Source organism: Cyrtonyx montezumae, unplaced genomic scaffold (genome assembly GCF_038088225.1).
Source record: "Cyrtonyx montezumae isolate F1298 unplaced genomic scaffold, pur_monq_1.0 scaffold_17, whole genome shotgun sequence".
Taxonomy (NCBI): Eukaryota; Metazoa; Chordata; class Aves; order Galliformes; family Odontophoridae; genus Cyrtonyx; species Cyrtonyx montezumae.
This window is the reverse complement of record NW_027071903.1, coordinates 10,905,333-10,928,410: the sequence shown is the minus strand read 5'-3', so window position 1 is coordinate 10,928,410 and position 23,078 is coordinate 10,905,333. Positions and strand designations below refer to the sequence as shown.

At 41.1% G+C, this 23,078-nt stretch overlaps 1 protein-coding gene across 3 annotated transcripts; it reads right to left on the bottom strand.

Annotated features, from left to right (window-relative positions):
* Positions 1-310: 310 nt before the first annotated feature.
* Positions 311-22,192, bottom strand: CYLD (CYLD lysine 63 deubiquitinase). Of its 3 annotated transcripts, none has more exons than XM_065733240.1 (17): positions 22,123-22,192; positions 18,168-18,834; positions 16,906-17,208; positions 15,964-16,069; positions 14,927-15,022; positions 13,788-13,904; positions 11,985-12,364; positions 10,365-10,530; positions 9,495-9,636; positions 8,495-8,617; positions 7,229-7,320; positions 6,126-6,192; positions 5,664-5,796; positions 5,044-5,152; positions 4,262-4,380; positions 3,471-3,687; positions 311-2,024 (listed from the first exon to the last, which is right to left on the bottom strand). In XM_065733240.1, exons 2-17 carry the CDS (start codon positions 18,672-18,674, stop codon positions 1,840-1,842), a joined length of 2,862 nt encoding a protein of 953 aa, XP_065589312.1. In that variant the 5' UTR covers positions 18,675-18,834; positions 22,123-22,192; the 3' UTR covers positions 311-1,839. The 3 variants fall into 3 exon arrangements, with proteins under 3 accessions (XP_065589312.1, XP_065589313.1, XP_065589314.1); XM_065733241.1 differs by having other exon boundaries at positions 17,041-17,208; XM_065733242.1 differs by lacking the exon at positions 22,123-22,192 and having other exon boundaries at positions 16,906-17,204; positions 18,168-18,215.
* Positions 22,193-23,078: the final 886 nt, after the last annotated feature.

Here is a 23,078-nt window from a genome sequence, read left to right as displayed (position 1 = left end):
CAGGTGCCTGACCTTTTATTTTCCATCCCCTACCCACTGGCTGCTGTTGTGGAATCTTTGTCAGCACACCTGAGAGCACCTGCAGCTGCTTTCCCAGAGCCAAGAAGAAGCATGGCCAGCAAACAGGCCCCTCCACTGGCAGGTGAGCACAGGATCCAGCAGGTAAACAAAGCCTTACAGAAGCTTTTCAGGAGCAAAGGAGTTGAAGAAATCAAAGTAGTACTGACACTAGAGAATCAGCATTTTGCTAGGAGCACAGATGAGATAAATAAGGCTACAGGACTCAGAAGCCAGGAGAATATTGCCAGGAGAATATTAGAGGCAAAAGCAGCAACAACACAAAAACTTCCTTGCTCCCCCCATCAGCAGCCCAGGGAACAGAGCAGTGCTCTCTGCCCTGCTTTGTGCTCCATAGAGCTGACACATGAGTCCTTCAAGCCCTTCCGTCCGTATGCTGCTCTACCACAACCCCTGGGGGAACACATCCCACATGGAGACCCTTGTTTTCCTTCAAGAAAATGTTACAACACAGGATCACTCTGCATCCTCTTTAAAACAGTGGATAAAGCAGCTCTTCCTGTTACATTTTCTCTAGGGACTTGATCCCATGGAGGAAGTTTCCATATAAAACATCTGAAGTTGAAAACGTACAGCTCATACAATTTGTAACTCCTCTGTACAACCAGATCTCACTGTGTACACATACATATAGCATTTAGCTACAGAAGTGGCTAAAAAGCAACAAAAAAACCCAAACATCCCATTGCAAACAGGAACCAACAGACTTCCAGGTGCATTTCACACAATCCAGGTTGTGCAGCTTTTCATTAAGTACTTGGTATACTGTAAAACTGATCTACCAGTATGTCTGGTTTCATTTTTCCTGGCAGAAGTTTTGAATACTCAATGATCCTGACATCAAGAGTCAGATGTGTGATATATTCCTAGGTAGTAGCTTAATGTACTGTATAAAAGTCAGTTTTGTTTCACCAAGAACTAGAGTCCACTTCAGCAGCATTCCCTGAGGCAGTCCTTGTTTTATTTCGTCCTCCCATCATCTGTCAGTTTGATGATCTGTTCCAATCTGCTTTCTTTACAAACGCAGTTAGAAAAAGATCTGTAACCCCACATTGCTAATTTTGTTTAAGCAATTATCCTTCCCCTTACTACTGCTCTCCTCTCCCCCAAAATCCCAACTTCCCAAAGAGCAAATCAGTGTGCTTGACTTTCATAGGACAGGAACTGAGATACTTAAATGGATGTTAATTTGTGAAAATGTAAATGTATGAACTGAAAAGAACACAGAAGGAGACAGCTAACAGGACAGGATCAATATGCAATGAACGAACAGTTTAACATTTATCTTATTAAAACTGACAATATTCTCTTCAAGAAATGATGGTGCTAAAAGGCAGCGCTGGGGGGGAGAGAAACAAGAACTATCATCCTTGGTCCACAGAAACTCACCGTGCAGTGACACTGCACCTGCACATTCTCAATGGACTAAGGAGATTTCTCCTGCTAATAACTCCACTTTTATTTTTAATGTCTATATATAATGAATGCACTTAAAGCTTTGTTTTAGTAACTTCATTTAGACTTTGTTTATAAAACAAACACACACAAGCACACTTCCTAGAGTGCAAAATGCTTAAATACTTCCACCAGAACTCCACATGTAGTTTTCAGAACAGTGATCCTTTTGTTCTCCAGGTCAACTTTCTTCCTCGTCATCGCATCCATCGCCTGCAACGGTTGCATCAAAACTAACAAAAAAATGCAGAGAACGCAACAGTAGAAATGTCCATTTGGTTTCCTCTCTTTTCCAGAGGGCCTTGTTCATTTGTATAAACTCATTGTCGGACTCTGATACATGCACATGTAAGCATCACAAAGCAGTCTTCGTGCACAGCCTTGAATTTTCCTGGAATCCAGTGAGTGCAGTTCTTCCACAGACATCTTCAGGTATTCACCAACTTCTGGACATGGGGTCACTTGTGGAATGTTAAAGCCATTCTGACCTCCTTTCATGCACAAGGAAAGCAACAGAGGACAGTTAGGATTCCATCAAAGTACATTATGAAGGGTAAAAGGATGTAAATTACAGCAGCATAACTAATCCTTACAGATACCTTCTAAAAAATGTAAACGTGTCATTTTGGACTTCTTCGAGGTTCATAAAAAGGTGTGAAAAGCAGATTTGCTCCAGAGAAATTACAGAGCAGCTTGTGGCATTACAGATTGCCATTAAAGAAAATCAGTGCATCATTTGTTCTGCACAGAGATTTCAAAGTACGATGAAAAATAATATCAATCATAATCACTTGCTTTTCTGATGGAATATTCCCACATCTGAAATAACAGTAAAATGAAATTATAAGCCAGGACTGTCAGTACCTGACTTGTAAAACTGAAAGGGGAGTTTGCTCCTGGCTGCTTTAAATATAAAGTGAGCAAATTCGATCACAAGTACGGACATCTGTGGCAGTGTTCCCTAGCAGACACTTGGTTAGCTTATAAAGCCAGCTGAATAAAAATATTTGTGATACAAAAAATGAAGCTCAGCAGGATCTCATGTGATCCTACATTCCAGGAATACAGTGCTTCTTAACAGACTTAAGTCATACACATTTCAAGCCCTCAAAACAACACTTTATTACCATGTGGGTGTTAAGAAGACCTTAATCCTGCAGCAGTTTCACTTCTGGCAGAAGGCAAGTCCCCCTATCTCACCCAAAAATAAAAATAATTGCAAAAAGGAAAAAACACAGAGGAACTCAAGAATTCTGCGCGCAAAGAACTGCTGTATTCAGTCCAGTACTTGCATCTATTACTCTCACAGGCAGCAGAATTCAACACAGTCCTTGTTTAAAGATATTCTCTTATACTGTTTAATGCAGCAATATTTGTTTTCCTGTTTTCCTGACAAACGTGTGTTATTCTGTGTGACAAAAGCGTGCTATTATAAGGTAAGTTTCTGTTTCTCATTGCTAACTCTGAAGAGACTCAAATAAGTAGCACAGATTTCACCACATTTCTGCAGTTCTGAATACAACTTCACTAAGTTATTTAAGCAAAAGAAGTGATTTGCAAATTATCTGCCAATTAGTTGTGTACATCCATTTAGTGTTCTTGCAACTTTCATATAAATTCATTTTAAATAAAATTCTCTCTGCCAAGCTTACAGCATACAGAAAACCAGAAAAAGCCCCACTGGAAGATTCCTCCAGTTAATTCTGTACCATACACTTACTAAGGCATCCCATTTTGCTGAAAATCTGACCACACCATTAAGTCTGCTATGATATCAACGTGCTAAGGCTGGGTCAGGATTCACATCCCAGCATTAAATGCTTCGAAGGAGATGACACTAGTACCACCAAACGTTAGGAAATAGATGCTAAAATTTAGAACAGTAATACAAGTAAAAAAAAATAGACAAAATTTAAGAGAACAGATTAAAGACATACCATCCCGATCTGCCATGCTGTCAAAGAAAAGCCAGGCAGATTCATCCCTGCCATACTTGACAAATGCTACGTAGTGGCTTGTTTCTATGCAGAGGACAGCAAACAACTCCATCTTCTGGTATGGGATACAGCCGTGTCGCCAATCCCAGTCTGGCAGATCTTTAGGGAGTGACAATGGGTTGAATTTATGACTCTGTCTCCTGGGATGAAGATGAACCTACAATTGAAGTAATATTTCAGAAGAGAAAAAGCCAACTCAAGATTATTTGTTTCTGTGGCAGACAAAGCTGAGAACAGCTCTACTGAAGATTAATGGTCTCAGAGAAGGAACTGCAAAGTAACAGCAGCAAACATTTATTTCCCCTCCCCATATCAAGTGTAGTGCAGTATTTACCAAGAAGAAGTCAAATTTAAGAAGGAAAGTCAGATTTAGTGCAAGAATTTAATATGTTCAAGACTTGAAAATAAGTCATGAAATTGACAGCTTCATGCAAAATAACAAACAGCTCTAAAAATTAAATGGTTTTATACCATGAAATTATTTACCAGTTCTAACAACTAAGATGTAGAATTGTGTTTTAAGGAATACTGGGAACAAATTCCAAGGTGCCTGCACCACATTTTTAGTGCAGAACTTCTTGATGAACACATTTCAGGGTCCTGTGGCCTTCCCAACTTGCCACAAAGGCTACAGCTTTCCCTGGCAGGCAGTTCATTAACTCTCATGACACTTTTCTTATTGCAGTGCACTCCATTTGGGGTAAACCCAAGCAGAAGAGACAGCAGCTTACTTGTGTATTGCAGGTTTTGCAGAACTGCTTGATTTTCCCAGCAGAAATATCAGTATCTTCATAACATTCTCTGCACTCATACATGGCAAGTCCTCCACAGATACGACACTGCCTGGGAGCTGCATTTTTAAACAAGATGTTAGGCTACCACTTAGGGGTCTTTTTAAGTTGGGAAGTTGGAAGTTAAGAAGGGTATGGAAAAGATGGATTATTACTTTGCAGAGAGATTACATTCTTAAAAGGCTTAAAACCATATTGCTAATCAAACCAGAAACTGCATTTAATTTCTTCCCTTGAAAATGAAGAAAAGAAGCTGCAAACAGCAATAAAAATGAAGTTAAATCAACTCATGAACAAGTGAAAACAGGCTGTTATTAAAGTAGTTCTCTCGAAGTATCAGTCTTTGCCTCTACCTCTGTTGACATCAGCAAATAGATGAATAACATAAGCCAGTGGCTACGACGGTGAAAGAAAACACTGTGACAGCTTCAGAACAGAGATGATTATTCTATTGAAGTTTAGTAGTCTTATTAATTATTGTATTTTTTTCCTTAGGTAACAGAGTACAATAAACTCAGTGGTGACAAGCATGAGAAATTTAGGTGTGCAAATAAAAATGAACAAGTGGGATACATAGCTAAATGTGCACCATCACTGCATGGTAGGTTTACATGCTACTCAGTTCTGAACACAGGTACTTAAAAACCACCTGGAGTACTTTGACTGTGTAAGGAAAGTGAGTTTTTGAAAGCGACTACCAGAAAACAATACTGTATACTTACTGTCTTCAAGTAAATCTGTTATATTTAGCTCCAAGGATGGAAAAATTTTGTTGAACATTTTGAAGTCTTTTCCAAATCGAGGCATCTGAATAATCAGGCAAGAAGGAGCCTAGGTAAAAGGTAAGAAAATAATCAGGCAAGCTTGAAAAAGACTATTATTTAAATTTAGACTTCTAATATAAAGTATACTTCTAATGCTATAAATGTATTTAAATGTTATTTAGATTTGCAGTCCATTGTCTTAAATATTAAGAAAAAAGACAAAACTAAGTCTTTGAAAAAAAGATCTACAGCTAAAAAAAATTCGTGCTTTTTTGTTTTAAGTCTTTCCTTTGTAAAGCTTTTCACAAACATAGGAATCCCAAAATACTAGTCCTTAAGGCAAGTCACCTACAGTAATCAAAGAGTTTTACTCTAGTAATTCTTTGGCTAAACAGATGGGAGCAGTCTTGGTAACGTACGCATCAAGCCAACCAAACTGTATGTTTGTAATGTAGGCAGCCTGTTCCACTGACCACTCCAGCATTTTCCTTTCATACCCAACCCCACTTCTCTCCCCTTGCTGAATGGGTAAGTACAGAGCCATCACCATTTCTGACAAAGCAGCAGTTGTCACCAACCTCTGCAAATTTCAAGTTGCTGTTGATGAAAGACCACTCCAGTAACTGCTGAATTGTTGGGACTCCAACTTTCTCATTTTTGTCCATAAAAATTTGGTAGAAGTAACAGTCTTGTACTTTCTGACCTGCTGATCTAAAAACAGATTTCAGAGAGGGAAGAAATTATCAGACATACCATAACAACAGCTATACTTTGCAAAGAACACAAACTACAAGAACTTAGTCTATCCAACATCCTCTCTACTTTAGCATTTTTTTAAGCACAAATATTTCAGCTACAACCCTGCAGCTTGTACCAAAAATAAGTAGCTATAAGCTGTAGGCCTCATTAATAAAGTATTATTGTGCCTCTCTCCAGTACAACTAATAGGAACACACTGAGGCTTTCCCACGTGCAGCTCGGTGAGAAAGGTGACATCAGCCTCTATAGACAGATGAGTTCAACAAAGAACAGAGACTCACCTTATTTTCAACAGTGGTTCAACTCTTAGAATATGATGAAATAAAATATTCAAAAATTCTTCTGGATCTGGGAAAAAAATAAAGTTGTCTTAATGCTGCTTTTTATATATTAAGAACAAAAGTCACAAAACTTTAAATAAGAAAAATGTGAAGTTTCATTTGTACAATTTCATGATACGTCAAGGTAAGGTTATGACAAACTATGAACATTTTCATGGCACAAGCCTCTATTAAGGCCATTCGACACTACAAAAAGATGCATGTTCTCAACACGCTAACAAGGTTCTCCAGCACAGACTGCAAAGACACTCTGTATTTCAGAGGAATCATTTGGTACCACACTTGTTCCCCTCGCTCACTGCTCGTCCCTCACACCCCTTCCCCGGAGAAATAGAAGCTTTCAAAATACAACTGACAAATGAAGAGACATGACAGCTAACGCTTGTATGAAGACACGCAGTATAAAGTTCATCTAACCTAGAGAATGAGCCCTCTGGCGAAGAGCAAACCAGCATCAGCTTCCGAGAGATCTAATCACCTCCTGCATTTTTGTTTTATTTTACTTCCTGCCACTAACTGCAATAAATATTGGTTTTCAGCATTTAGCATTTTCAAAGAACATGGTGTTCTCCCACACAAAATCAGAACAGCTACATAATGAAAATGTTAATTCATCATTATATGCAGAAGCAGATCAAAAGATTGAGTTTGATTTTCCTAACATGTTACACATTGTATTTATTAGAATACTACGTAACCACTGTGGCGACAAAACGTCGTGGGGAAGATCAAAAGAAGCAAAGTGACATTTTGGAAGAGGACGGAGACCACAACCGTACCACAGTCTTTTCTGAGATCACCCCTAACTGCTAGAAGGGAGTGTCTCATCTCATAGAGACATGGGCACAAGAAAGCAATAAATCCAGTCAGAAAAAAACTGGATACAGAAATTAATAAAGCTAGAGGATTTCTTATAGAAGGGAGGAAGCAAAAAAATATATATATTGTTGCTCCAGAAAAAATCTGTTTTACATTGTATAATACATTATTTTGTAGTACAGCTCTTACAAATTATAAAATAAAGGAAAAGCCTTCCCAGTTACCTTTTTCCTCTGAAGTGAATCCTGATGCAGCCTCAACTTTTTCAAGTATTTTCCTCAGTTTCATTATTTTTGTAGCACATACATACCCGTATCTAAGACAAATGGGTTTAACAAGCTATTAGCTAGTTTGTAATCAAGTCAGAGGGAAAAAAAACTCAAGTGCTGAAACACAGGCCTGTAGATCTGTTAGTAACTGTGCAGTATTTCTGCAAACCTATGTACGGATTCCTCATACTCACCTGACTCCAAGGTTTCTAAAAGCTCTGTAAATGTTGAACTTTACTCAGTATTCCTACATAACTGTTAAAAGTGGGTTTTTTAAACTGTAACTTACCAGGAGTACTCTTTGATTAGTCAGTCACTTCTGATTAGTTTTCACACTAATTTGCACCACTTAATGCAGCATTTTCAGGATGTCATATACAACAGCACCATCAGAGTCATTAATAAAGAGTTACTGTATACAGGAAAGATACAGAAGTACATTTCTGATCTGAGGAGCTGATGCTTTCTGCCACCTTCTCAAACTTTATAGAAAATACAGAGAACATTGTAAGCATGGTAGAAAGGCAGAGCAACCCTTTCAGCCCTCTCAGCCATTTGAGAATGCTGTGCTCTATGTGCACTCCTCTACCTGCACTACAGAACCCTGGAATACACCAGGCAAACTAGGAAACAACAACTAGGTTCACAACACATCATCTTCCTCTGGGAATCCAAGGAAAGTCTTGCCCACAGAATTTCAGAATTGTGTTATTTGCAAGTATGAAAGCAAACACCATACAAAGATTTTCACCACACTCCCTTTGCTCCTTATAGCTGAGAAATTATGAAGTTTATTTTATGTTTATTATTTCATGTTTAATAAAAGCATTTTGGTCACTTGCAGAATTACTGAAGCTTTGTAAGCCCCCAGGAATCTATGACACTGTGAAAATTTGGTGTAAGTTGACCCCAAATACTTCTGTTGTCAAGAACAGCAATAAAAAGATATAAATAGGGACATTATAAATGAATATAACTCATTTACCAACATTCTAGTATAAATTTTACAAAAGTTTTATGCTTGTTCTAATTCCAAATAGAGACTAATGTATTTCATCACCAAACTATGTGCAACTATCTCCAGGCAGCACTGATGTAGTTTACTGTGAAGAGCAATTATTAAACAGGGAAACTTGGCAGGTTTGCATCAAGAATGTAATTGCAGCAGGCTTTATTATAACATTTATTTTAGACTGAAGACCCATTTATGTCTCTACTTACATTCTAAGAGGATTCACAATCTCTGTTCGCAATAGCTCTTGAGTCTCACTGTAATACTCTACGTCATTCTTTTCTTTAGGTCTGAGTAACACAGTGTCCAAAACAGAGCTAAAAGAAAACAGGCTATGGAGGAAAGAAAAAGGCAGGTTGGTTTTGATTTTGAAGACAGAACCAGCTGAACAACACAAGATGAGCGAAGCAAAGCCACGGGAAGAACTGAAGAACTAAACAAGCACAAAGTGAGATAACTACAGACACAGGACAACACAGCTGTACTAAGTAGTTATGGTCCACTCAAACCCCATACCCTCACACCAGCAGAGTACAAAACCAGTTACCAAGGCAGTATTCTGCAAGCAGGTAAAAAAGAGTTCCTCTCTGACCCTATCCCACCCACATATTCCCTAATCCTTCAGAAGTCCACAGATTCACACAACCAAGAAGAGTATGAATCGTGGCATGGGTTGGAACGGGCCTCAAGGATCATGAAGTTCCAGCCCCCTGCTGCAGGCAGGGCTGCCGGCCACTGGGTCCAGTACTGCCCAGGGCCCCATCCAAGCTGGCCTTGAACACCTCCAGGGTCAGAGCATCTACAGTCTCTCTGGGCAACCTGTTCCATTCTGTTAGCTGGGGGGCAGTATCTTACATCTTCTCTAATCTAAATCACCCTGTAGTTTAAAACCATTTCCCCCATCCTGTCACTATCTACCTTCATACAAAGTTAATTTCCCTTTTTATAAACTCCCTTTAAATCCTGAAAGCCCGGTACAATTTGGACACATGGGTGACTGATGAGCACTTCAAGCTAAGCAGGACATCCTGAAGAACTTTTTCATATTTAAGGAGCATGGTATGTGCTAAAGAGTGTAATGCATGACTTTTTAAGCTGCACAGTAATAAAAACAGAATCATTACAACAAGGATTGTGTGTTCTGTGTTTCTAATGTTACCTCCCACTAACCCACACCTTGGGATGCCACTAGACAAATTGTGAACTTACCAGAATAAGGTGGAGTCTAAGTAACAGGAGTTGTAATGACCCTGGATACCTTTCTTCTTTCCAATCATTGTCTCTAAACCTTCTTTTTCCATTTTTGGAGGAGTGTTTTCTTCTACCACTTCACTTAAGTAACCTCCAAAGGCTGAAATTTTTTTTTCAAAAGACACTTTAAAGCCTCCAATTTTATCCCCCTTGAGATTTTCCTATTAATGTTTTATAGCTAAACTTCTGCCTTAGCACAAAACATTCATTTTCAGGACTAGAATAGCATTTTATTATACTAAGACTTAACTCTCTTCCAGAAAGCAAACAAGGCCTCACATTCCACACAGTGCACACAGGAGTACTTCAGATAGCCTGCAGCACTGAATTAGTTCTGTTCAGTAGGAGTGAAATTCTCAGTTTCAATGCCCTGTTCAGGCCACCTTCCCAATACCGAGATGCTTTATCCTTTGCTGTTCTCCCAAACAAAATGACGTGACCCAAGAAAGCTAATAAAGTTAGAAAAAAACTTTTCCACCACTAGTTTTCATCATAAAAGTACACTCTTTCAGTATTTAATTAGTCCTTTGACAGAAGTAACTCTTATTTCTGATATGTGCAAATCCAACAATATGGGATTGCAATACCATCTTCAGCAACACTGCTTTACAATTTCTAAAGTAAGAAATACACAGCATAACAAATTCCCAAGCTTTATGAAATTTCCTTAAATTACCATTATGTACAAAAAAAGCCAGAGAAGCTCTATAGAGACTGATTTTCTATTCATGATCCTTACTTAATACCCATAGAGATCTCCAAGTGTTCAATGAAACCAAACCCCGTGTCAGTTCCCAGCTGATAAATAACTAAGTAGAAGCTCAGTACCTAGAGAGTTGCAGCGTTCAATCTGATTGGAGACTGGCTGTAGTGATGCAAACCTGGAATCTGGTCTGCAGCTTTTCAGTTTAACAAAAAGAGCTTTCTTCGGAGCACAAGTGAAGTATCGAGTTCCTTTAAATGTTCCATCTGTACAACCTGCACATTCATCTTCCTGAAAATGAAGTGAGAATTCACTGTTATTTCATATTTCCAGAATTCTGTAATTATATGACTAAAATACTACCCACAAATTACCCTTTGAGTACTCTGAAGCTTAGTAAGCAATGTTGCAGCTTTCCAGTGTGTGCACAAAGCTTCAGCTGAGGTGCAGTTTACCTGAATTCACTGAGGAAATTAAGAGGTGCACCTCCTTCAGAAGAAACTCTGGGGGAGGTGGGAGACAAGAGCTTTAGCTAAGCTAGCCCCTTAATCCAGATACCTTCTATAGTAGAAAAAACAACGTGTGTACTACCAAGCATCTTTCAGAACTCTATTAAAATCATTAAGCATTGGAAGTGTGAATACTCTCAGTGTCACGTGGACTACAGACGACACATCAAGGAAGACAAGCTAGATCTGAAGTATAACAAGTTATAGTCATTAAATAGCTTTGATAACATGACTTAAGGTATATTACTGCTTACAAAAACTGCTAGGATTAATGCAGAAATGCATAACAAACAGGCACAAGAGCCCAGCTTGACAAAAGCCATCTTAAGATGCAAACACTTGTGGCAAACTATACACTGAGCGTCACCCAAAGAAGCCACAAATGTCAGGATTCTTCCAACAGTCTCATTTGCATTCACTTTACTAAAACTTATTTCATATAACTGTACACTACTTTATCTGAAATTTTATCAGAAATTATCCCCAAAAAAAACAACTCCACATTCCTAACAGTTTAGTGACAGGACTTGTTAAGTCAGGTCAGTTACTTGATCTTGAAAGCCTTTTCCAACCTAGATTTTTCTACTTGCACACACAAGAATAAGTGACAGCCATTCACTGCTGTGGATGCAACTAGAGAGTAACTCTAAATACATAAAAGCAATTCATGCATTGCAGCAACTGTGAACTGATGAAGGGCTGGTAGGAATGCAGAACACCCAGCTGTTGGACCAAGAATACTGCTACCATCGATTACCAAAACCAGCATTACGATTCTGCTGATGGACCCTGACACTGTCTGCTTGCTGGCATGCCACATACACTACTAGAGGCTCTTACACCCAGGACTTTATTTTATTTTACAGAACTGTGTATCACAGAACCTTTAAATAGTGTGGGGCTTCTTGCTTCAGTGACAAGCTCATAAGTAAGGTAGACAAAGGATACTCCACTTAAGCAAGTAACCTACAAAGCAAATCAGTCACCTACAGTCATTCTGACCCAATTATGCTTCACAACACAAGGCCACCTTAGAGCCTGGTAACAGAATAAGGCCCAGGGCAGCCATGAAAGTCAGAGCCCATCTGACATTTCACCTATGTCACAAGAAGATCAAGCAGCAATGAGACAAATTTTCCTCCAAACTGACTACTACTGCTAAGCATAGAGGCACCAACTCTCAAAAATCAAGCAGATAATATTAATATGAACCATAACTTATCAGATGATATTTACCAGTTCCAGTCCAGCCAGTACTTCATTTACCCCCGGGGGTTGGCCAATCCAACGGATTACTCCATAGAAAGGGGGATTTTCTTTAACTTCAGCCAAGGAGCCTGCTTCAAGACCATGCGAGTTACCAACAGGGCCTCCTGTTGATGGACTTTCCTGGTTAGCTGTGGTATTTACATCACCAATGACTGACTGAACAGATAAAGACAGTGGACTGTGTCCAATAGCACCATTAGTACTTGATGCTTTTGTCAAACTAAAAGGGAGAGAGTGGAATCTGTTTTCTGTAGTCACAGAGTTTGTTAAAGGTGGCTGCAGTGGTGGTGAAGAATGCCCAAATCCAGGAGATGAATCAGTAAGTGATTTTGCAGGGTCTTCAGCAACTGTTAAGAATCAAAAACAAGATGTTACCTCCAGTTTTGTTTGAGGCACCTCCCTCTCCTTGCCAAAGGGGAGGCTTAGCTGTAAAAATCAATAAATATATCTGCAACTACATCTGATCTAATGAGTGCGTCCTGCACAGGAAGCAGTAAGCTGGAGACTTGCAGGAAGATGTCTGTCACTTCACAGCACCAGAGACAGAACTGGGTGAGGAAAAACTACTATAGCCCTCCAACTTGCATCACACAACCAATGGAAAAACAGCAAAAAGAAAAATGTTGACCAGAAATTACAGGAAAAATTAATGTTTTTCAGTAACCCAAGGCAGAACTCGTGTTTGAATGCAAGTTAACAGCCCCAAGGATTACTACTGTAGTGGGACAAACTAGGAACACTGAACAACTGAGGAGAAAGCTCAGATCAGTTAACAGAGAAATAAGTAATTGCTTATGGACATGATTTGCAACTGGAAAAGCATTTTTTTCCCCTTGGCTGCACCACAACATACTTCAGTTCTAGTACAGGGAATCTATCTCTGTCCATGGAGAATAAAGGGCTTTAATGAGCCATAACTAATGTAGTGCTTAATTAATGAGATCACAACTAGATGTAATAACACAGATGTTTTGCATCTACTCTCATCTCTCTACGCTGTCTCTACTACACAACTGATATTTACAGAGTAAAAGTCACTTTTTCTTTTCTTAAAAAAGACAAACTGATTTTTAAATATATTTCCATGCTTGACATCTGTAAAGCCTCACGAACAATTTTAACTAATTTTCTTCTACTGTTCACAGAATGCAGGGCCTATTCTACTGGAGGTTTCCACAGTAAACCAATGTTACTAGTTCAGTATTTATCCCTTGAGTTAGCCACACCGCAGGAAACAGTAATCAGAAAATATATATATATGCAATAGATCCAGAAGCAAATGAAAATCCAGTAATGCTCTCGGTATATGCACCCACACCTGTGAAAATTCGGAGAGATTTCCTAAAAGTAATTTATTTAGATGTGTATGTTTGTAACTTTTCTTCCTACTTCAAGACTCATCAGCTATAGCATTACAGATTTAAGAGAACTACAATATTAAGAAGACAGTGTACAGTTTCTGTATATAGTTGCCTACAACAAGGAGTATCTTGTCTTCCTACTAAGGTGTTATTCTGCCTGCAAGACACACACGCTCCCACAGTGCTGCAAATACACTTCCAAGATGTAATCCCATGCAGGACACAAACAGGTCTGCCAATTAAGACAGTATATTTGCACTGGGATTCCAAATCCCTTTACAAGAGTATGTTTTCTATATACTCCAACTGTTTTGCTCTAAATTCTAATTGTTTTATGTAAAAAATATACATATGCTTTTCTTTTGAAATAACATGCACGTGTACTTTAAAGACTATCACCTCTCATTACCTTCATCGATATACCACGGGGGTTTTGTTTTTGCTTGAGGTTGAGAATCAACTGATGAGCCATTTAACGTGTAGAAGACTTCAGATCTGTTTCTATTTCCAGGCTCAGAGGTAGATCCTGGAAAAGAAAGCATGTTGCACTGAAGAGATTCGTTGCCACTCACAGCTGGTTAGTTTATACTATGAAAGAACTTGGTTTGTTACTGTAATTCCAACACAACAGAACTGCCCTTCCACAAAGCAGCAACTCATGTATCAAGAACAACAGTTGTTGACTTGCAACCATAGAGCAGTTTACCCTGACTTCACTCAGACTGAAAATTAAAGAATCTGAAAAAGCAGAAAACCACCCACAAGTGCTAATTTTCCATTACTATGAATTATGGATATAAGAAAGCAGTTTAAGAAACACATTGTTAGGCATTTTTTAATCCTTGCTTTTAAAGCTAAAAAAAAAAAACTTTTGAAAAGGCAAATAAACTATCAATCCAGTTCCACACAGCTTTAACTTGTGCTGACATAACACCATCCATCTCAGTCAGCAGAAGATGCAAGGGAGAACAGCAGCTTACAGAGCATACATCCTGTCATTAGTAATCCATAACCCAAAACTGACAGCAGAAATAAGACGACACCGCACTTTGATTTATGCCTTTTAAAAAAATATATGTACACACATATTACTTCCTTCCACTCCCTCCCATAGGAAAAATCTAGCCAAAACCAAAGTCAAAATAAGCCTGTATTTTATAAAAGTTCATTTTGGCTTTGAATCACAGCAAAATTAATAACCTTGTTATTAAATAGATCTGCTCCACCGTTAAATATTTGGAAGTTTCTTAAGCAGAACAAAGTCAACAGCAAACTCAATTTAAAAACAAATAAACCACAGCTTCAGAGAAGGACTGGGCTGTGAGGTAACATGCCCTTCAATTTTTGCTGAACAAAAAAAAAAACACCTCAGAAAACTGTCAACTATCCTTACTGTGAAAATTAAGTTGACAAAAATATCAGAGCATTCACTACTTTGAGTTAAATTTCTCTAAGTAACAGCAAGAATAAATGAAGTGTAAGGCAATGCTTTTCCTCAAGCAATATAAATTTGTAATATTACGCTATAAAATGACCTCTCATACATACCTGTTGCCTTTGGCTTACTGTGGTTGAACGAGCTTTTATCACCACCTCTCGCAGTATAGGCAAGCTTGGGAGGCCTCCTGTCTTGTGACACAGTCTCTAAGATGGTGCACATGAATGCAACATTAGTTTTCTACATCTTGCAAAAATTCTGCTTGAAATGCAACTGAATTAAAGGTCTGCCACACAGTTTTCAAGCTGAAGGGGGTAAAACAGTGTTCGCTACACACAACCAACGTTTTCTTCTATTTGTCAGGATTTGCCTCCATTGCATCAACCATTATTTATTCTAATTCTGCATTTATTTAGCACACCAAACAGACTGACTTCAGATTCTTCAATGTACAATTCATGCTTACACTACAGGAAATGCGTGAAATTCTTACAAACAGAACTCCAGAAAACGTTTCCTTGAATTCTTCAGTGAAAAGAGAGCCCAAAAACATGCACCTCAGCAAGTCAACAAGCAGTGGGTGAGCTTATGAAAAGCTGGCCAGGCTGAAGAGAGAAGGGACAATAGCTACACACTGGACAAAACCACACTCCCACCTGATTTCAGAGAGAGCACAAATAAATAACATGAAACTATTCTCTTACTTCAGAAGAGGAATTACAAGATTACAGCTGTCACAAGGTAACTGAATTATGAATGCTATGAATTTTTCAGAATCTTTTCAAGTGTGTATTCACAGAATGCATAAATTATGCTGCCAATACATTTCAATCCAAGGAAGAAATGTGTAACGATCCCCAGTATTTAAATTCCTTGAGTAAAAAAATATTCAAGAATGATTTCTGCTGCCACCTCTCACATACTTACATATGCTTACATCTTATACTGTACAATTTGACATGAACTTTGTTCAACATTAGAACAGTCTCCACAAGTGAGATTGCAAACAATAGGAGGGAGAAACTGAAGAGAATACAAATTCAAATGAATTCAGAATACAGTAATTTCACACTATTGTTTTAATCACATAACTGAGCCTGATTGAGATGTTATCCATCTGCCTAAGGATTAAGAAAGTAGAGCATACCTGGTATAACATCATTGATATGTAAAAGAAGGGTGCTTTCAACACTTGCAAAACTGCATAGCTGTATGCCATTGTATCTTCCATCCCAGTTTCCAATAGGGTTATCCTAAAAATAGGAAAACACGTTACATGTACACCAAGAAAAAACGTAGGGCTTACAGAACAGGTGTCTGTAAGAACATGTTTAACCATTTGTAGTAGAAAGGAAAATTAAAGTTTGACAGCAAATATCTTTTCTGTATAAACTGAGTCAAACATTAAAGACAAACATTTTTTTTCTAAAGTATCTCCTGTTTCAACAATCATTCCTCCACTAAAACTCGTCATTTTTACACAAGTCAGAACAGTTGTGGTGCTGTTAAGTAACAGCTGTGGCAATCAAGGAAACAGAAGCACCTGGTCTCAAAAGCACCCTTGAACTGCCAGCAATTTGCTCAAGTAGCTCACTTTAAGAAATTTGAGTTTCTAATTTTAATTATAAAAAACATCATGTTTTCTAGAAACATCAACCTTTAAATACTGAATTTTAAGGATAAACTAAAATACAAACAGACGAAAGCTACATGGAAAAAAATAACTAAAAAAAAATAGGAATGCAACCTAATTATTTTTTCCAAGGCAGAACAAAGCCAGTCTCACAAGACAAACATTCAACGCTGTTACTTGAAGACTGACATGGAACACTGCAAGTGGCTCAGTGGAGGCTCCTCAGCAGAACCAGAATATTTGTCCTGAAGCATTTAGCATCGAATACGGTACTATTTACCTACTGACAAAAAACAGTTACTATCAAGGGACATTTTTCAAGCACTACTGTTTCTTTCCCATTTTAGGTCAGCCTCCACTGAAGCAGCTTGTGGATAATGTTTCTTCTTTTATATTGCATGTAATTTACTAGCTAACACACATGCAAAAGTTATTAAAGTCGGATTATTCTCTTACCATGTCCACTCCAACAACGTATCCTAAACTTTCGTTTCCTGGTAAGACATCACAGAATATAACTGTCCCATACTCTATACTCTCTCCTATCTTCAGAGAAACCCTGGAGTTGATCTCCAGAGGAGGAAGTTCTACCTGCATTGTGTCAACTGGAGCTGCATAGTCACTTTCCAGTTCATTGTCGTCATCTTCCACCAGCTCCAGTTTGTCCAAAGCAACAAAAACCCCACAATCCTCATCACATCTGAAAAGCTGCTTGCCTTGGTACTGTCCATCAGTAAAGCCCTGGCCACGACCTTCTTCCTGAGTATCAGAGGGAGGAGCAAAGAAGAAAAAAAGCAGTGCATTTTGTGCAAACGCAGGCTATTCAGAAACAGTAATATAATCCCATTGACCTGGAGAACCCACAGTATGAATCAGCCTGATGAACTATCATTACAGTGGGAAAAGAAGTCAGAATTTGTGGGAAATGTACACGCTGCCTATCCTAAGGGATTAAAAGGCAGAAGGCTTTTTACTTGGAGAAGCACATATTCTTCAGCAGCAGATTTTCCTTCTATTATCAAATTTTTGCCAGATTTGCAAGACTACCTCATACTAGACACAAACGTTAAGAACTCAGAGAGATAGTTTTCACCCATGCTCAGGCCTGACATTCCCTGAGGTTCTTACTGGCAACTGCAAAGAGTGTGGAAAAAAATGAACAACTTAGAAAAATTCATTCCTAGAGCACAAGTAGCACTCTCCTGAATCTAATCCTTCAACATCACATGCTAGGTAACACGTGTGCTCTAACACCTCACTGGAGCACACAACAGCAATACCCTCTGCTTAACTAGTTGCAACTGGGATGTTTGTGCTCTCCAACATGGTTAAAATCTAGGCCTGCACTTATGGACTGACTGCATCTTGGCACTGCTGCCACATGCATGGAAAACCAGGGTACTCAACAGAAACCTGACAGTCAGATACTTGTTGTGATGGAAGCATAAGTAACTAACTCATTCTAGACTGGAAGAGTCAGAATATATTTGAATCTTTCTGCCAGCACACGTCTTCATTGTATGCTGTGCATTTAAGGCTGATGCAATACGGTGTGATTCCACAGGCAGTAGTACTTATGAAAAGAGCAAAGGCTACACAGTTGGGGTGGCTGTATGGAGGGGCAACAGGTCCAAAATTCTTTATAACCGCCTCTTTAAAGGCATTTTCAATTCATCTTATCAAATACATATGATGCTCTCCCTTAGCAAGAAACTTACCAGCAGCTCTACTCCAAAGTATATCCCCGTTAGGGACCTTTCCTGCAACAAGGGTCCTCTGAAACGAACAACTCCAGGAAACTTCTCTTCTCCCGACCTAAGATGTACTCTAACAGGTGAGCCAATATCTATCTGGATGCCTTTAGTTAACCTGCTTTTGCTTTTAAACAAGCTGTACCTTTCCTCACAGTTCGTAATTGCCAAAAGCAGTTCAGCTAGCTTTTCATTTATTTCAATAACATCCTTCTCATCCACAAACAGAATTGCATGAGGTTGTTCCAGAATCTTCAAGCCAATCTGCAGTTTCTTGCCTTTACAAGGAATATTTCTGGAGTGCCCCAGGGAAGAACGGTCTTGAAAAAACTGCCCAATGCTGCCCTTGGGCACCTTCAACAGTTTCTGAGTCTGCTTGTCTATGACACTGCATTCTTGGAGAAGCAAGTAAAAGATGCGCTCTTCCCAATAGGACGAACTTCCTTTTTCTTGACTCCATAACCCTGAACTCATTGTGATTGAAACTTCAGAAGTTGCACAGAAGTTTTCAAGAAAAAAAAAATAAAGCTGTTGATCTATGTCTACTGATCTTGAAAAACTCTATTCAAAGGTCCACACTTTGTGAAATGATTCAGTTTTCATATTGCAAAGAACCAAATCCAGAGCAGAAGGCCTAGGAAAAACAGAAATATAGGGGAATTTAAAATGGGGAAATTCTGCTAGTCTTAAGTAAAAGAACAGAAAATTGTTCAAATCTGTGACCACAACCACTCCTCCAACACAGCAAAAGCACTTCGGCAAAATCCAAGGCAGCAAAAACAGACCCTAAACAGCCACAGTCCCACTGACCACACACACACACTTGTGCTTGGAAATGCTATGATTTCCTTCCCTTGTTTCCCTGAATGGGCTATGAAAAAAGCACACTGAAATGAGGGAACCACTCAAGTGAAAGGAAAAAAAATCTCAACTTCAAATGAACTGGAAAAGATAGCCTCACAAACACAAACAATATTCTGTGGAAGCTTCTTGCTAGGAAGACCTTTCCTCATGCCCAGTGACTGCTGACTTCTGACAAAGTGCACTACATCTGTCATCTCAGATAACACTTTGTTTTAGTGAAGTAGAAAATTGTGTCAGTGTAATGCAATGAACAGAAAGTGGAGATTCCACCCGTCTGCAATAGTCACTCCTTAAAGCAACAGAGATGGGCAGTTACAGTGAACAATAAACAACGTATGAAAGCCAAACTGCATCAGTGCTGAAACATTCTATTATGTAGACAAACCTAGCAGCTTTCTTTATCATTTCAGAGAGGTAATCCATTTCAAGAAAATAGGAAATACATCAGTTCATAAAGTAGTCTGGAAGAAAGCACCTTTGTTAAACATTATCCTAAGAATTACAGTTCACAATCAATAAACTTAAGTAACTACATTATTTAATCACTCATGGCAGCAGAAATACAAGTAACATGCATACATGTAGGCTGCTCCGAAAGTAATGCCCCTTTATTTCCCCAGAGACTACAACAGATGCAGAGTGCAAAATAAAACTCTCTGATAAAGCAATTTCTCAGCTACAAAACACCATATTTCAGCAGTTCACTATGCATTTTCACCAGTGATGAACAAGAGCCTGCATGCCACACTCATAAGCCTGCACCAGCAGAGGCAACCCACTGTTTCACAGCTGCTATAATGGCACAGCTGCTAGGAAAATGATTGCTCACACAGCTGATCTTTCATCAGGCCAAACAGATGAAGTCCAAACACTCCAGATCCAAGCTATGCAATGGGTACGGTAGGACAGTCCAGTTACAGCCAGCAATGTGCTCCACAGTCCTCAAACAGTATGACCACAATGAAGTGGTCAGAGTTAACAAGGCTTGTCCAGGTTCAGGGAAACCCAGAAAGTTTGTCCCTCTTCTATGCCAAAGACAGAGCACATCACTTCACCTGCTCAGGGCTACATCTTGATTTTTTTTCTATGATGGGGAATTCACATATAGCCACTCCATGGACTGCTGTTCTGACTCTGGCTCATAGTGGGTACATCATATCACCAGTAGTGATGTGATGCAGGAAATGGTCACCTTCAGTACTATTTTGGTACAATAGGTCCGACAAACTTGTGCACAGTGTTCTTTCTCTTCCTGTGTATTTGTGGGACCCACATGGTGCAAACTCCATGATATCATCCCAACACTGCCACCACTGTTTCCAACACAGTGAAGCTGATACTCAGCTCCATACACCTAAGCTCTATTTGCTGTGGTCATAATCCACCAATTACCACAGACAAGGTGGCTGAGATGTTCTTCATTTCATGGTGTGACTGCTCTGCATGGCCAACAGTAACATGGCTTGTCTTTCACATTACAGTCACCACTGCTGAAACACACAATCCACTGCCCCTCTGAGCTCACATCCACTGTCAGATCTCCATAAACGTTCAGCAAGCATCAGTGGGTGCCACTTTCCCCAATGAAGAATTCAAAAACACCTCTTTGCTTCATCCACTTCCATGTCAGACACCATTTGTCAGACTGTCCCTCTACTGCCATCCGTCACATGGCAACAAAGTGTAATGGAATACTGGTGGGAAAGTTCAACCTCTACTGCTATCCCACCAACATCCACCTCTGACACCGTGAGCCAACATCAGACTGAAACAGTAATATTACGTAAGAGGAACAATCAGGAGTTAAACAGGATCCTTTTTTCCCTAAAAGGAATGTACTGAAATGACCACGTTTTTTTTCTAAGTCTATTCGGGTGTCAAACCCAAGCTCTACCCAAGTTCTGCCTAGTTGTGTTCCCCCTCTACTTTTCCCAGACACTGAGCAATCAATAGACACCACTGTGCCCTTCACAGTTCTGCAGCAGGTCTCAGCTGAGGCACTTATCTCCCCTTTCCCTGAGCCCCTGCACACAGCTAAGCAATGCCCAGTACGCTGATGCTACAAAGACCCCGGTCCTTATTTCACTCTCGGTAGCTATACTAAGGATGTGTGGAAACAGCGTATTATGAGAAGGCTCAAGAGCTTAAAAAGAGAAACGAGGAACGGGACAGGTTTTGCTGCTACCGAACCCCCTGATTTGCTCCACCTGCCTGTCCACTGCAGTGTTATATAATCTCAACACCCCTAGTAGCAAAGAGCTCAGCGAGTGAACACATTACTAGCCACAGTCAGATCACAAAATAACTTTATGTAGCGCACTATCACTCTTCCTCAGTCCCGGCACCCACAGGCACGGCACACAGCCGCTACGTGAAGCGCTACCGAGCTTCCCACGACGACAAAGTTCATTACCAGCTTGCTATCACTAGTAAACACATCTCTGAACACTTATGTACCGCTTCCCCACGCCAAACGCACCGCCCTAGAGCGGCGGGGGCCACGAAGCAGCCGTGTGCTGGCACAGAGCGGCTGCCGAGGACCGCACGCGCTGGAAACGCGTTATTTATAACGCTGCTCCCGAGAGCAGGTGCCGCCAGCGGCCGGGAGCAGAGCGCCAGTGAAAACATCGCCCGACAGAAACCAGCACACCCATCTAAAAGCAAACGCGATCTGAAGACCGTCGGAGTCGGTAACGGCGGCCGGGCACACCGCGCAACCGCAGCGCCCATGAGGAAGCGCGAGCGCAGAAGGAGAGCGGCGGAAAGCCCCGGAGCCGCTGCCCGCCCCCTCCCACCCCCACCGCGGGCAGCACCGCCGGGCTCCCGTAGCGCGACGCGGCCACAGCGGCCGCAGCGCACACCCGAATGCTGGGGCTCGGCCCGCTGCCCGCAGCCCCCGGGCCCGCACCGTACGAGGCGCTCCCTGGGCCTCGGGAAGGGCCCGAGAGCCGACGCCGCACCGCCGGGAGCGCTCGAGCGAAGCGGCCGAGCCCCGGGCAGGGCCGCCCCTACCTGAGGGCGCCGAGCGATGCGTGCGTCCACCCGCGCGCCTCCTCACCTGCTCGTCCCCGCATCACGGCCCCATCCTCGGCGCGGCCCGAACGCAGCCTGCCGCTCCGCCGGGCCCGCCTCCCCGTCCCCGGAGTAGCCAATCGGAGAGCGCCGGCGCGGCCGCTTCGCGACGTCATTGGCGGAGAGCGCCGACGAGTGACGGTGAGATTCTAAGTTTCTACGCCGTCAAGATTGTGTGAGCCGCAGAGGAGGGCTCCGGGAACTGAGGAGAGCGCCGATTGGCTGTCCGCGCAGGAGGCGGGAGCAGGGACTGACTTCGGGAGCCGATTGGATGACATCCGCGCCCGCTGCCCGCCCATTGGCGGCGCGGCCCGCCGGGCTCGTGGCTTCTCGCGCGATGGTGGGCCCGTGGGTGGGGGGTGGTTTCGCAGGTGCACGGAGCAGTGCCGCATGTGGGCTTAACGAGGCCAGGTGCGGTTCGTCTCCAGCCCAACGTCTGAGTGCAGCCGGCAGTGTTGCCAGGCAAGGGGTGCGGCCCTCGCCGCGTGCTGCCCGCGCTTCGGCGGTGGGGTTGGTCGCGTAACAGCAGGACTCCCCTTCGGAGCTGCTTGATTTATAAAGAATAACCAGTGGAGCGAGTGCGCTGAGATTTAAGTATTGCGTCTCCTTCCTTTCGCAGAAGCAGGCTATGCTGCGCTCAGCCTCCAGGTGGCTATCTATGGCTGCGTTCTGCTGCCTTCCGCGCTGCTGCTGCTGCAAGCGCCCTGTGTGCTGAAATCCCGTTATCCCAAAGGTTCTGCTATTTACACGTGGCTATAAATAAACCACACGTGGAACGTGACTGTAAGCATTAACCGAAGCACGCTGTGCTCGTGCTCAAGAAGTCGACGGAATCCGAAGTCCTAAGAATTAGGTAACAAAACACAAGCCATGGCATGTCTACGAGCTGAACAACAAATATTTGAAAATACTTATCTAGTCCGTGTAATTATGTACTCAGCT